The sequence below is a fragment of the Eptesicus fuscus genome, chromosome 4 (genome assembly GCF_027574615.1).
Source record: "Eptesicus fuscus isolate TK198812 chromosome 4, DD_ASM_mEF_20220401, whole genome shotgun sequence".
Classification (NCBI taxonomy): domain Eukaryota; kingdom Metazoa; phylum Chordata; class Mammalia; order Chiroptera; family Vespertilionidae; genus Eptesicus; species Eptesicus fuscus.
This window is the reverse complement of record NC_072476.1, coordinates 13791549-13806074: the sequence shown is the minus strand read 5'-3', so window position 1 is coordinate 13806074 and position 14526 is coordinate 13791549. Positions and strand designations below refer to the sequence as shown.

The 14526-nt window shown below is 47.8% G+C and overlaps 1 protein-coding gene across 5 annotated transcripts in view; it reads left to right on the top strand.

Moving 5' to 3' along the window:
• Positions 1-14526, top strand: part of TFAP4 (transcription factor AP-4) — a 61096-nt gene that overhangs the window by 30159 nt on the left and 16411 nt on the right. For 2 of the 5 annotated variants that reach the window (XM_054714676.1, XM_028145652.2), the window contains 2 exons: positions 1061-1232; positions 6865-7136. In XM_054714676.1, coding sequence (XP_054570651.1) covers positions 7126-7136 — 11 coding nt within the window. In that variant the 5' untranslated portion in view covers positions 1061-1232; positions 6865-7125. Of the gene's footprint in view, positions 1-1060; positions 1233-2620; positions 2667-6864; positions 7137-14526 lie in introns of all 5 variants that reach the window. The other 3 variants (XM_054714677.1, XM_028145654.2, XM_028145653.2) reach the window with 2 other exon arrangements.

Sequence of the window (14526 nt, the reverse complement as noted above, 5' to 3'; positions counted from 1 at the left end):
TCAGCTCATCCCTGACGCTGATTGGACAGGTCTGGGTCAGGAGCTTATTCTAGCCCAAGGTAGACACCCCTAGAGCCACACAGGGAAAGTGGCAGTGAGGGGTCCCCCAAAGGAACCGATGCCAGGGGGTGGGCAGAAACAGCACACAACCCCACTCTGCTCAGCTGCCTCCATAGGACTGGCTTCTGGGGCTCATGCCAGGCACTGTGCTCAACTCCATGGCTCTTACTTACTGAGTATGCTGCTGGCTATGTTCCTTAAGTTCTCAGAAGCTCCGTTTCTTTCTTTCTTTTGACTACTCACCCAAAGATATTTTTTTCCATTGATTTTCAGACAGAGTGGAAGGACCTGGGGGAGAGAGAGAAACATTGAAGTGAGAGAGACACATCGATTGGTTGCCTCCCTCAGGTGCCTGGTATCAAACCTGCAGCTGAGATATGTGCCCTTGACTGGGAATTGAACCTGAGACCCTTTGGTCCAAGGGCTAGCTCTAACCACTGAGCAACTGGCCAGGGCATTTTCTTCATCTATGAAATCTCACAGGCTTCTTTTAAAGATTGAATTAGTCAATAAATGCAAATCCCTTGGTACCTGCCTGGCCCACAGGAGGCAGGGTGCTAACATGTCTAGTTTCCTTTCTCTCCCCTGTATCTAGGTATTATGTGATCTGCTCTGTGATGGTGCAGGCAGGTGTGTGCATGTGTGTACACATGTGCACATGCATGCAGCATGCCCCTTTCTCTCCTCCAAGGAGTTCTGTATTGTTTGGCTTTCCCCCAGGGGCTTAGGGACTCCATAGGACAGAGGGTAGAGGCAGGAGGGAGAGGGAAGGGGTTGAAGGAGAAGTGTATGAGCCTTACTTGCTGGTCTACCGCTCAGGCCTGCCTCTGGGAGTCAGTCACCTTCCTATTCCCTCAGTTCTCCCCGGGGCTGGAGGGGGCCCAGGCTCTGGGGAGTGGCCGCCTTTGTCCCTCCTATGTCACGTTAAATGCATGTTGGTCATTTGACATTGGGGGACAGCACTGAAACAGGCTTGCTGATCTCATATTCTCTCCTCTAGAACCCTGGAACCTGGGGGTGAATTGGAGAGGAACCCAGGCTTGGGGATTCTCAGAAGAAGAAACTGGTGCTCAGAGTATTCTGAGCCCCTTGGACGCCACGCAGAAACCAGGGGCTTCTGGGAAGGCAGAGAGCAGGCCTGCTGTAAGCCTTTCCAGCTTTTGTCCACTGAGGTAAAGCACCTCTCAGACTCTGCTTGGGGCCATGGGGCACTAGGCAGAGTTTCCACCTCCTTGGCTCAGTGTCTTCCCCTCCTGCCAGTCCTGCTTGGTGCCACACCTCTGAGCTGCCACAGGTGGGTGGGTGCCAGCCCATCCTCACCCAACCATCCAAGACCTTCGACTCTCATCCCAAACGCCACCACATGCACCTGTGGTTATTCTCATCTCCATGGCCATCTGGCATTTCATATAATGGAATCATGCAGTTGTGTCTGGCGTCTTTCACTGAGTATCATGTTTTTAAGGTCCATCCATATTGTAACACCTGTCAGTACTTCAATCCTTGTTGTTGTTTTTTTTTAAAATATATTTTATTGATTTTTTACAGAGAGGAAGGGAGAGGGATAGAGAGCCAGAAACATCGATGAGAGAGAAACATCAATCAGCTGCCTCCTGCATACCCCCCACTGGGGATGTGCCCGCAACCACTGTACATGCCCTTGACCGGAATCGAACCTGGGACCCTCCAGTCCGCAGGCCGACGCTCTATCCACTGAGCCAAACCGGTTTCTGCCAATCCTTGTTTTGTTAATCTTCACCCGAGAATATATTCCCATTGATTTTTAGAGAGAGTAGAAGGGAGGGAGAGAGAGAGAGACATAGATGTGAGAGAGACATATCTATTGGTTGCCTCCTGCACACACCTCAACCTGGGGCCAGGGTAGGTGCCCTTGACCAGAATCAAACCCACAATCGTTCAGTACTTGGGCCAATGCTCTAACCACTGAGCAAAACCAGCGGGGGTCAAATAATATTCCATTGTGTGGATAGATCAGAATTTGTGTATCCATTCATTGATTGATGGATGTTTGTGTTGTTTCTACTTTTTGTGAATGATGCTGCTATTCCTGTATAGTTTTTTTTGTAAAGATGAAGGTTTTCAATATAAGTGCTTTTTTAACAAAAAATCACCCGAGGACATGTTTAGAGAGTGGAAGGGAAAGAGAGAGAGAGAGAGAGAAGCATTGATGTGAGAGAAACATTGATCAGCCGCATACATGCCCTGACCGGGAATTGAACCCCCAACCTTTCTTGGTGCATGGGATGATGCTCCAACCAACTGAGCCACTCTGGCCAGGCTCAATATAAGTGTTTTTTTGACAAACACTTCAGTTAATCCTCACAACAGCCCTGTGTGTCAGTGCCGGCATGCTCTTCCTCCTGCAGATAAGGAAACTGAGGCTCAGAGAGGTGAGTCAAGGTCACACAGCTGGAAGCACTGGGATAATCTAGCTCTTGGCCATTAGGTCCATGATGTGTACTGAGGTGTTTCGGTTCATTTTTAGCAGAGCCTTGCCAAGTGCTATCCCACAGTAAATGTTGCTTATTCTTCCATCAAGGCTCATGCAGAACTCAAGCCCCAGATGTGCTCCATGTTCAGTCATGGTGAGTGCCAGTCATGTGCTCAGTGGTAATCCTGTGGCTCCACGGAAGCACCTGAGGTGGTTACGGGAAGTCCCTACCGTTGCAGATTCATCCAAAGATCTGGGACTGGGCATTAACTCCTGCCTCTGAATACATTTTCAGCCTGCATCACCTTGCTTTTCTGGGATCCCAAGGCTGTCTTTCATCTCTTGCCTTGGATTTGGCACACAGACATGGTTTACCTGCTGGTGAACTTTGCTTCTTCCACCTTCCTTCCCTTGTGGCATGGTGGGTAGGTGTGCAACTCCTGTTGTCATACAAGCCATGGTTCAAGTCGGCTCTGCCCCCCTGGCTATGTGGCTTCAGGCAAGTTTCTCAACCTCTGAGCCTCTATTTGCTCATCTGTAGTGGAGGAGTCTTAATACTACCTATTGATACACTGATTAGGTGGTTGTGGAACTAAGAAAAGGGAGATGAAGCCCGGCCGGTGTGGCTCAGTGGTTGTGTGTCGACCCCTGCACCAAGAGGTTGCTGGTTTGATTCCCAGTCAGGGCACATGCCCAGGTTGTGGGCTTGATTCCCAGTGGGAATGTAAAAGACAAGGGAGATGTGCCCACTCGGTATCCAGCCCCTCACACACACTTGGGAAGCCACTCGTCTCTGGTCATTCCTCACTGCAAAGGCAGGCTGGCACCTGGCCCGGGGAGGGGGCAGGAGCTTTGTGTCTCTCCCTGCCCCTGGGACAGTGGGAGGCTCCCATGACTCAGTTCTGCCCAAGGAGGGGGAAGTCAAGGCCAGACCTCTGAGGTAGGGAACCCAAGGGACCTCCCTGTCCTCCTCACTCTGCTCTGGGCCCATCTCCCCATCTCCCATCTCCCCATCCAGTGCTTCCAGCACAGCTGGGCAGGGCCCAATGCATTCTCTGCTGGTTGTCTTGGTCCTGTCCTCCACCCCGTCCCTAGATCTGCAGCACAGACCTGCTGCCCTGTGGACCACCCTGAGTGGGTGCCATAGCCCACAGCCTGAGGCTGGAGAGGCAGTCATTCGGAGGGGATGTGGATCAAGGATGGGAGGACCTCTAGTCGCCAGAGTGGAGCCTCCAGCTCCTGCCAGGGAAACCCTCCCAGCGGCTGCTCAGCCTTTCCCAGCCCTGCCCTTCTCCTTAGCGTCTCACATTTCAGCTTCTGAGTTACTGGCACCACCTTGTGCTGCTGTGCTGCTGAGGCCACTGCACCAGACAGACGTTAACCCCCCATGTGCTGGGAGAGGGCTCCCTGGAAAAGCAGCAGGGGCTCAGGGTCCACGGGGCTGAGGGAGGACAAAGCCGGCCTGAAACCAGTCCCTTTGCCGTAGCTGGCCCCCCTGCTGGGCTTTATCTTGGTCCTCCCTGTCTGCCCAAACTGAAAGCTGAAGCCTCCCTGACCCCTAGGAGTTGTTCCTTTGGCTGCCTGGACACTGACAGTCGACCACAGAACCTGGTGTCTCTGTCACTGAGTACTTGACCTTGTCCTTTCTTGTAGCCTGTGTCTCCTCCCTCCATATTTCTTGCCACACCCAGCTGGGCTCCCCTCTTGCACCTGGACCACTAGTCCCAGTGAGTCTTGAGGCCACAGGAGGTTGTGAGGAGCCTGCGAGGAGCCAGGTGCTGGCACCGACTAGCTGGGACAATCTTGGGCAAGTCCTTGGGGTGTCATCACAGACGTGGGTGCTGCAGTGAGGATGAAATAGGGAATTTGAGTAAAGCCGCCAGAGCATCAGCTGGCACTTAGTGGCACTCAAGGACTCCTGCCCACTTGCACATAGGCCTCCCCCACCACACACACACATGTTGGAGCTTTGAGTCCCCCCTCCTCCAGAGAGCCACTGTTTCCAGCTGCCTCACCCCTCATAGGCTCTCAGGTCTGCTTTCTCGTCCGAGCAGACCTCTGTCCCTCCCCTGCCCTGGCCATGCCCAGCCCCAGCCCCAGCCCCATCCTTTTCCATCCTCAGGCAGGACTGGACATCCTGCCTTCTCTCCCTCACCCCTCTATTCCTCCCAGGAGCGTCAGCTGCCCAGAGAGACAGTGCACACCTCCTCTGAGCTCAACAGCAACCTCAGTTGTCCTCTTTGGACCTTTCTGCTGAACCCCAAATGCTCCCTCCTGGTTTCTTGTGGCCCCTTTGAAGATCCTTCACCCTCCCTGCCACACCTCCTTGGTCCCTAGGCTGATTTACTCTCCTTTTATATTGACCCAGGCCCCTGAGCTCTCTCCTCCCCTTCCCCTGCACTCTCCTGGGAAGGGCTCAGGGTGAGAGTCAGGTCCCAGCTTTCCAGCTATGCCATGCCTCAGGCTCCTGGTCTTCTGGGTGGGATCGTCACAGCTGAACTTGTGCTTACCGAGATCAACTGAGAAAGTGGTCAGCCATTTCATTTAAAAAAAATAAATATTTTTGTTGATTTTAGAGAAGGGAGAGGGAGAGAGAGAGAAACATCGATGATGAGAGAGAATCATTGATTGGCTGCCTCCTGCACATCCCCCACTGCAGATCGAGCCTGCAGCCCAGGCATGTGCCCTTGACCAGAATCGAACCTGGGACCCTTCAGTCCGCAGGCTGACGCTCTATCTACTGAGCTAAATCAGCTAGGACAGCCATTTTATTTAAAACCGAAATAGTCCAGCCAGGTGGCCATATGTTGAGTTTTTATAAAGGGAATGCACCTCACTGAAGCAGGCATACCTGGTTCCTCCTTGTTGACATGGTGAAAAGCAGAGACATTTCCCTGGGGAAAGCCCTCACAGAGGGAGTGAAACTTTACTGTGAGTGTGAGGGGAGGAGCTGAGTGCTGACCGTGGAGGGAAGAGAAGAGGGATGAGGGCAGGAGCCCACTCCAGTGGGCTGTAGCAACGGGCCTGAAAGTAGGGAACAGAACCAGAAAGGGGGGACAGAGAACACGGGACACACCACAGGTAGACTCCAGCCCCCCTTTTTTATTCTCACCCAAGGATATGTTTATTGATTTTAGAGAGGGGAAGGGAGAGAGACAGAGAAACATCGATGTGAGAGAGAAACATTGATCTGTTGTCTCCTGTACGCACCCCGCCCGGGCATTGGATCTGAAACCTAGAAATGTGCCCTGACCAGGAATCGAACCCATAACCTTTTTGGTGTACGGGATGATGCTCCAACCAACAGAGCCACCCGGCCAGGGCTCCAGCCCCCTTTTCAAGATCTTGCTTATGAGCAAAGTGAGTCAGATCGAGCTGGACAAAGGAAGTGGGCATCTGGAGGTCAGGACCTTTTGGCCTTCTGAACAAGCCCATTGCCTCCAAGGTCAGTAAAGCCTTGGGGGTGCTGGAGGCTGGAGCTCAGCCACGCCACCCCAATCTCTGCCTTGGCTTTTCTAAATATGTTCCCTCTGCTTGCTCTCCCAGGATCCTTTGTGCCAGGCGCCCTCTAGTGGTTGGGGGACCCCAGCCTTGTTGGCCCAGAGATCTCTGCGTCTAGGCTAGGAAAGGAGACCAGGGCATTGGGGGATATTGGGATATGCTCCAAACTCCTGCACGAGTGTCTGACACCCCCCTCCCCCATTCTATCTTCCTTGGAGTATTCAGGATCCCCTCCCAAGCAGGGGATTTTTGCTTCTAAGGGGCTTTCATTCCTGACCCAAGAACTTATATCCACATCCCACACCCCAGCTCCTAAACAGGTTGGGGTCCCACATGTACCAGAGCATGCTGGGGTTCGAAAGGCCATCTGTTCACCTTGTACCCCCCCTCCTCCACACACACACTCATGCTTAGAGGAAAAGCCTCAAATTAGGATTGGGGGGGGGGGGAGGGTCCCTAGATTCCAGTTTAGGTTCCATCTCCATTTCTCTGTATGTCATTAGGGAAGTCCCTTAACTTTCTCTGTACCTCCTTCATGTTCCCCTCATCTGTGGTAACAGAATTCTTCTAAGGCCCCCAATGACCTTTGCCCTTATATACTCCCCTTCCATTGAGTGGGCAGAACCTGTGAATAGGGTATCACTCCCAAGATTAGATTATGCTATATATGCCTAGTTGACCTTGAGATAGAGAGATTATCCTGATAATGTCAAGCTAACAAAATCCATTAGTTTGACCTAATCACATGCGTCTTTAAAAGTAGAGAGTTTTCTCTGGCTGCTTCTGGAAGAGGAAATTGGAGAGATTTGAATCGAGAGAGGGATTCATGCCTGGGACATTCTCTTGTTCAGATGGAGGAGGCCAGGGCACAAGGACCTGAGGATGGCTTCTAGGAGCTGAGAGCCAACCCCAGCCAGTAGCCAGCAAGCCAATGAGACCTCATTCTACAGCCAAAAGGAACTGAATTCTGCCGACATCCAGTGAACGTGGAAGAGGACCAGAACTCCGGATGAAATCAAAGCCACAACCGACACCTCAATTTCAGCTGGTGAGACCCTGAACAGGGAACCCAGCCATGCCATGCCTGGCTTTCTGACCTCCTGAACTGTGTGATGATAAACAGGTACTGTTTTAAGCCAATAAATAATGTGGAAATTTATTACATGGCAACAGGAAATGAATACTTAATTTGTCCAAAGAGAAGAATAGTATTTTAGCAACATGTGAGATAAAAATGAGAAAAATCTATATTACCCTCCCCCCAATGCCGATGTGTAGAGTAAAAATCTGCAGCAGCTTCTGTATTTCCGGTCCCCCCTCCTGGCTGCAGTTAAACCCACATTCTTAGGGTTCATATCTTTCACCTGAGCTTCCAACCATTCTGGATGAGGGCACGTTTGTTTTGAGAAGGGCTGTGTTAATGGCACCATCAGAGCAGCCAGATCCCACTTTGGCTAAAAAAGGCACTCTGGAACCCTCTACTGTAGGGGATCCCTGGACTTTGGCCATCGTTAGGGTCAATAAAGCCATTTAAAAAAATAACAGCTTTATTAGCCCTGACCGGTGTGGCTCAGTGGATAGAGCGTCGGCCTGCAGACTGAAGGGTCCCGGGTTCGATTCCGGTCAAGGGCATGTACCTTGGCTGCGGGCACATCCCCAGGCCGGGGGCGTGCAGGAGGCAGCTGATGCATGATTCTCTCTCCTCATCGATGTCTCTCTCTCTCTCTCTTCCTCTCTGAAATCAATAAAAATATATTAATAATAAAAAAAATAACAGCTTTATTAAATATGATTCACCCATCTAAAGTGTAAAATTGAAAGGTTGTAGTATATCCAGAATTGTGTAACCATCACCACAATCAATTTTAGAACATTCTCTCATTGCCCCAAAAGAATCCCCCGATTAGCACTTGCCCCTCATTTCCTCCTAACACCCCCTCATTCCCTTGGCAACCACTTAATCTATCTCTATAGATTTGCTTATTCTTGACATTTCATGTCAATGGAATCATTCAGTGTGTGACCTGTGTCTGGCTTCTTTCACTTAGTATCATGTTTCCAGGGCTCATCCATGTTGTGGCATGTGTCAATGTTTCATTTCATTTTTTTGGTACTTTATTTCTTTTTATGACTGAATAATATTCCATTGTGTAGATGGAGCACTTTTTGTGTATCCATCATTAAAGCCTGTGGATGACTCTCATTCACTCCTTCTACATGGAATTTGGGGTGGGGCTGTGGGAAGGGGAGCAAAGGGGAGGGAAGGGCACTGGGTGCCCCCTAGCCACTGGTCACCAAATGTAGATGATCTGCATTTCTAACAGGGATCATCTGTGGGCATTTAATTAATTACACTCTTTAAAGAGGTCTAATTTTTAAAGGGCAAGCATTCTGCAGGCTGATTTTCACACCATTTTCAATGTCAACCTTATAACATGGCTGTCCCTTTCACCTGCAGCAAGTTTTATTTATTTTTATTATTTAATATATTTTTATTGATTTCAGAGAGCAAAGGAGTGGGAGAAAGAGATAGAAACATCAGTGATGAGAGAGAATCATAGATCGGCTGCTCCCGCAACCCAGGAATGTGCCCTGACCAGGAATCGAACCATGACCTCCTGGTTCATAGGTTGATGCTTAACTGAGCCACTCTGGCTGGGCCACTTGCAGCAAATTTTAACAGGGAGATAGGGCCGGGGGGTTGGCCTCTCCTCTGTCCCTCCCTGCACATCACCAAACTCTGTCATTCTCCCTGGGCCGCTCAGACACCTCTGGCCACCACCACCCATGGCAACCTGGTACCAGCGATATATCAACTACACTTATTGATGCCAGGCATGCCACTAACTTCTCGTGATAGCCTGAAAGCTAGGTGCTGTACGACCTCTGTTTTATGACCCTGGAGCTGGGGTTCAGGCAGAGTCTGGATTCTGAACCACACTGCATAGCTACTAGTCCTTTCTGGAACTGTTATCCAAAGAGCAGGGAGTGTGTGTAGACAGATGAGGGAGGTCTGAGGACTGTGGCCCCAGGGGGTAGCCTCCCATATGCCAAGAAAAAAAGAATTTCAAGACGGTCAGATATGGTGAAGACAGAAAACAGAGCCCTTTGGAGGTCACCAGTGACTTTAGCAAGAGCAGTTCTTATGAAGTTGGCTTTCCAATTTTCCCAGCACCATTTATTGAAGAGGCTTTTTTTTCCCCTTACACACCATTGTGTGTTTCTGTCTCCTTTGTAGAAAACTATTTGCCCATATACATGTGGTTTTATATCTGTGCTCTTAATTCTGTTCCATCGATCTGTGTGTCTTTTTTTTTTTTCTTTCTGCCAACACCATGCTGTTTTGATTATTGTAGCTCTGTAGTATAATTTGAAGTCAGGTAGTATGATACCTCTGGCTTCATTCTTTTTTCTCAGGATTGCTTTGGCTATTCGGAGTCTTTGGTGGTTCTATACAAATCTGATGATTTCTTGTTCTATTTATTTAAAAAATGACATTGGGATTTTGATGGTGATTGTATTAAATCTGTATATTGCTTTGGGTAATGTGGCCATTTTAACTATGTTGATTCTTCCAAACCATGAACATGGGATATTTTTCTATTTTGTTGTCTTTTTCAATCTCTTTTAATAATGCTTTATAGTTTTCAGTATATAGGTTTTTTACATCCTTTGTTAAGTTTATTCTTAGGTATTTTATTCTCTTGGTTGCAATTGCAAAAGGAATTTCTTTTTCAGAAGTTTCATTGTTAGTATACAGTAAGGCAGTAGATTTTTGTACACTGATTTTGTATCCTACAACTTTACTGTATTTGTTGTTGTTTTTAATAGTTTTTTGTGTGGAGTCTTTAGGATTTTCTATGTGAAGAATCATGTTATCTGCAAAAAGTGACACTTTTACATCTTCTTTACCGACTGGGATGACTTTTATTTCTTTCAGTTGCCTTATTGCTCTGGCAGAACTATCTATATAATAAATAAAGAGCCAGGTGCTGTCATGGCCAAACGGATGACCGGTCACCATGAAGTGCATGGAGCACCTCTCGGTCCCCCCCCCGCATCCCTCCGGCCCCCCTAGCCACTTGCCATGTGGGGGGGGGGGTCGCGGAAGGCAGGACTGGGGACAGTTGAGCGGTGGCGGTGGCAGGGGGCTGCTTTGCGGGGCAGCAGCGAGCTTAGCGGAGCAGTGGCAGGGTGGGGGGAGTTTCATGGAACAGTCGCGGGGTGTGGGGAGTTTCGTAGAACAGTTGCAGGGTGCAGGGAGCCTCGCGGAATTGTGGTGGGGTGGGGGGAGTTTCACAGAGCATCCCATGGCGAGCTTCAAGGGGTGGCAGCAAGCTTTGTGGAGCAGTCAAGGGGCGGGGGTAGTTTCACGGAGGAGTGGTGGGGCGGGGGGAATTTCTATGAGCATGGTGGCGTGGGAGGAGCCTTGCAGAGCAGTGGTGGTGGTGGTGGTGGGGGGGAAGCCTCGCGGAGCAGACGAGGGGCCGCGAGCATTGCAGAGCGTCCCAGGGCGGAGAGCTTCATGTAGCATTGCAGGGCGGCAGAGGCCAGTGACAGAGGCCAGGCTAGGCCTAGGGACCCTAACTGTGCACGATTTTGTGCGTGCTGGGCCTCTAGTCTATATAATAAAAGCCTAAGGCACCATTATGGCAGAACGACCAGTCACTATGACATACACTGACCATCAGGGGGCAGATGCTCAATGCATGAGCTGCCCCCTGGTGGTCAGTGCACGCCCACAGGGGGAGCACTGCTCAGTCAGAAGCTGGGCTCATGGCTGGGCTCTCCTGGCACCGTGGCACCGCTAAGGAGCAGCGAGCCGAGCAGTAAGGAGCAGCGAGCAGGAGGGCAGTAAGGAGCGAGGGGTCTCAGACTGTGAGAGGGCAGAGGCTGGGCTGAGGGACCCCCCCTCCAGTGCACAAATTTCATGCACCGGGCCTCTAGTGCTGAATATTCGAGTGCTGAGAGTGGGCATCCTTGTCTTGTTCTTGATTTTAGAGGAAAAGCTTTCAGGTTTTCACCATTGAGTATAATGCTGGCTGGAGGCTTGTCATATATGGTCTTTATTATGTTGAAGTACTTTCTCTATTCCTATTTTATTAAGTGTTTTAATCATAAATGGATGTTGTATCTTATCAAATGCTTTTTCTGCATCTATTGATAAAATCATATCCTTTTTATCCTTTCTTTTGTAATGTAGTGTATTACCTTGATAGATTTGCATATGTTGAACCACCCTTGTGCCCCTGGAATAAACCCCACTTGATTGTGAGGTGTTATGATTATTTTTTGAGGTATTATTGTATTCCATTTGTTAGTATTTTGTTTAGATTTTTGCATCTGTATTCATCAGAGATATTAGTCTGTAGTTTTCTTTGTGTTATCCTTGCCAGGTTTGGTATCAGGGTTATGTTGGCCTCATAAAATGTGTTAGGAAGTATAGCCTCTTCAATTTTTTTGGAAGAGTTTGAGAAGGATAGGTGGTTTTTTTTGTTGTTGTTGTTTTTTTTTTTTTGTATAGCAAAGGTGGAGATTTATTGAAGAACAAGTACAGACTCCCATGTGGGGAGGGGGAAGAGTCCCACAGAATGGACTCCCACGTAGGGAGGGGGAAAGGGTCCCCGAGAAGGATAGGTTTTAAATCTTCTTTGAATATTTGGTAGAATTCACTGGTGAAGTCATCTGGTCTTGGACTTTTATTTTTTGGGAGGTTTTTGATGGTTGTTTTAATTTTCTCATTGCTGATTGGTCTATTTAGATTTTCCAATTCTCATGATTTAGTCTAGGAAGGTTATATATTTCTAGGGATAAATTTTCTTCTAATTGCTTCCATTTTCTCAGAGAAACAGGATGTGAGGTCATGAGCTGAGAGTGAGGAGCAGGAGGAGGTGATAGAGGTCTTACAGAAAGGAGAAAGTGGGAGAGAGAATGTACTGGGCAATATGAAGCGACTACCAGCCATCCAAGATCCACTGGCATTTAAAAATAAGATCACTTGCCCTTGCCGGTTTGGCTCAGTGGATAGAGGGTCGGCCTGTGGACCAAGGGTCCCAGGTTCGATTCCAGTCAAGGGCAAGTACCACCTTTGCAGGCTCTGCCCTGGCCTGGGCCCTGGTCGGGGCTGTGTGCAGGAGGCAACCAATCAATGTGTTTCTCTCATATCGATGTTTCGCTCTCTTTTCCACTCTTTCTAAAAATCAATGGAAAAATATCCTCAGCTGAAACCGGTTTGGCTCAGTGGATAGAGCGTCGGCCTGTGGACTGAAAGGTCCCAGGTTTGATTCCGGTCAAGGGCATGTACCTTGGTTGCGGGCACATCCCCAGTAGGGGGTGTGCAGGAGGCAGCTGATCGATGTTTCTCTCTCATCGATGTTTCTAACTCTCTATCCCTCTCCCTTCCTCTCTGTAAAAAATCAATAAAATATATTTTTAAAAAAAAGAAAAAAAGAAAAAGAAAAATATCCTCAGGTGAGGATTAACAAAAAAATAAAAATAAGATCACTCACTAAGGTTGTGGGATTTCCTTTTCCCAGCCCTGTTCCACTTGGGGGGTAGGTGCAGGGCAGGAGGGGTTATTACATTTGAAAGGGAAAGTGTATGTGAGATGATTATATTGATAGACTATGAATTCTAAGCCAGATAAGGAGGGAAGTGAGGGCAAACTACTGCGCATAAGCTAAAGCAGCCCACTGATATATTTTTAAAAAAATATTTTTATTGATTTCAGAGAGGAAGGAAGAGAGAAAGAGAGACAGAAACATCAATGATGAGAGAGAATCATCGATTGGCTGCCTCCTGCACGCCCCCCACTGGGGATCCAGCCCGCAACCCGGGCATGTGCCCTTGACGGGAACCGAACCCGGGACCCTTCAGTCCGAAGGCCGAAGCTCTATCCACTGAGCCAAACCAGCTAGGGCTGATACATATTTTTTTAATTGATGAGAGAGAAAAAGAAACATCGCACTTGGTTGCCTCCCATACATACCCTGATTGGGAATTGAACCCACAACCCTTTGGTGCATGTGACGATGCTCCAATTAACTGAGTCACCTGGCCAAGGCTGTTTAATTTTTAAAAAAATAAATATTTTTATTGATTTCAGAGAGGAAGGGAGAGGGAGAGAGAGATAGAAACATCAATGATGAGAGAGAATCATTGATTGGCTGCCTCTTGCAGGCCCCATATTGGGGATCGAGCGTGCAACCCAGGCATGTACCCTGACCAGGAATTGAACCAATGACCTCTTGGTTCCTGGGTAGATGCTCAACCGCTGAGCTACACCAGCTGGGTGGCTGTTTAAATTTTTTTTAAAAATTGTGGTTAAAAAAAAAAAATATAATATATATGTATATATATGTATGTATGTATATATGTATACACACACACACACACACACATACATATAACATTACATTTGCCAATTTAACCATTTTAAAGTGTATGATTCAGTGTCATTAATTACATTCACGATGTTGTACCATCACCACTATTTTCAAAGTTTTCATCACCCCAAACAGAAACTCCATACTCCTAAAGTAATAACTTCCCATTCACCCATCCCTCCAGCCCTTGGTAACCTCTAATCTACTTTCTGTCTTTATGAATTTGCCTATTCTAGATATTTCACATGAGTGGAGTCATACAATACTTGATCTTTTGTATTGGTTTATTTCACTTAGCATTACGTTTTTAAGGTTCACCCATGATGTAGTATGTATCAGAACTTCATTCCTTTTTAAGGCTGAATAATATTCTATTGTATGGATAGACCATGTTTTGTTTATCCATTCATCAGTTGATGAACAGTGGGGTGGATTGTACCTTTTGGCTATTGTGAATAACGATGCTGTGAACACCACTATACAATGATACGTTTGAGTCACCGTTTTCATTCTTTGCAGAATGAAATTACTGCAGCATATTGTCACCTCTGCTTCATTTTGTAGGGCTTACAGACTAAGAGTGGTGTCGTGGACAGAATAATGCCCCCCTACCCAAGCTATTTATATCCTAATTTCCAGTACTTGTGAATGTTACCTTACAAAGCAAACTTTGAACTTGCTTCGTATCTTGAGATTGGGAAAGTATTCTGGATTATTTGGGTGGGTCCAAGGCCATCATAGAAAGGAGGCAAGAGAGTCAGAGAAGATGTGATGACAGAAGCAGAAGTTGGAGTGACACACTTTGAAGATGGAGGAAGGGGCCATGAGCCAAGAAATCCGGGCCACTTCCCAGAAGTTGGAAAAGGCAAGGAAATACAATCCCCTGTAGAGCTTTCAAAAAGAACACAGTCCTGCTGACACCTTGATTTAGCCAAATATAACCCATTTGGACTTCTGACTTCCAGAGAATAAATGTGTTATTTTAAGCTACTAAGTTTATAATAATTATTACAGTAGCTATAGGAAACTAATACATATAACTTTTATGTGCAGTTTACAGAGAAAGTTTGCTGACTCCTAATTTAGAGCAAGAAGTTACTGTCAGATGTCAAGGATGTGAGGGATTAT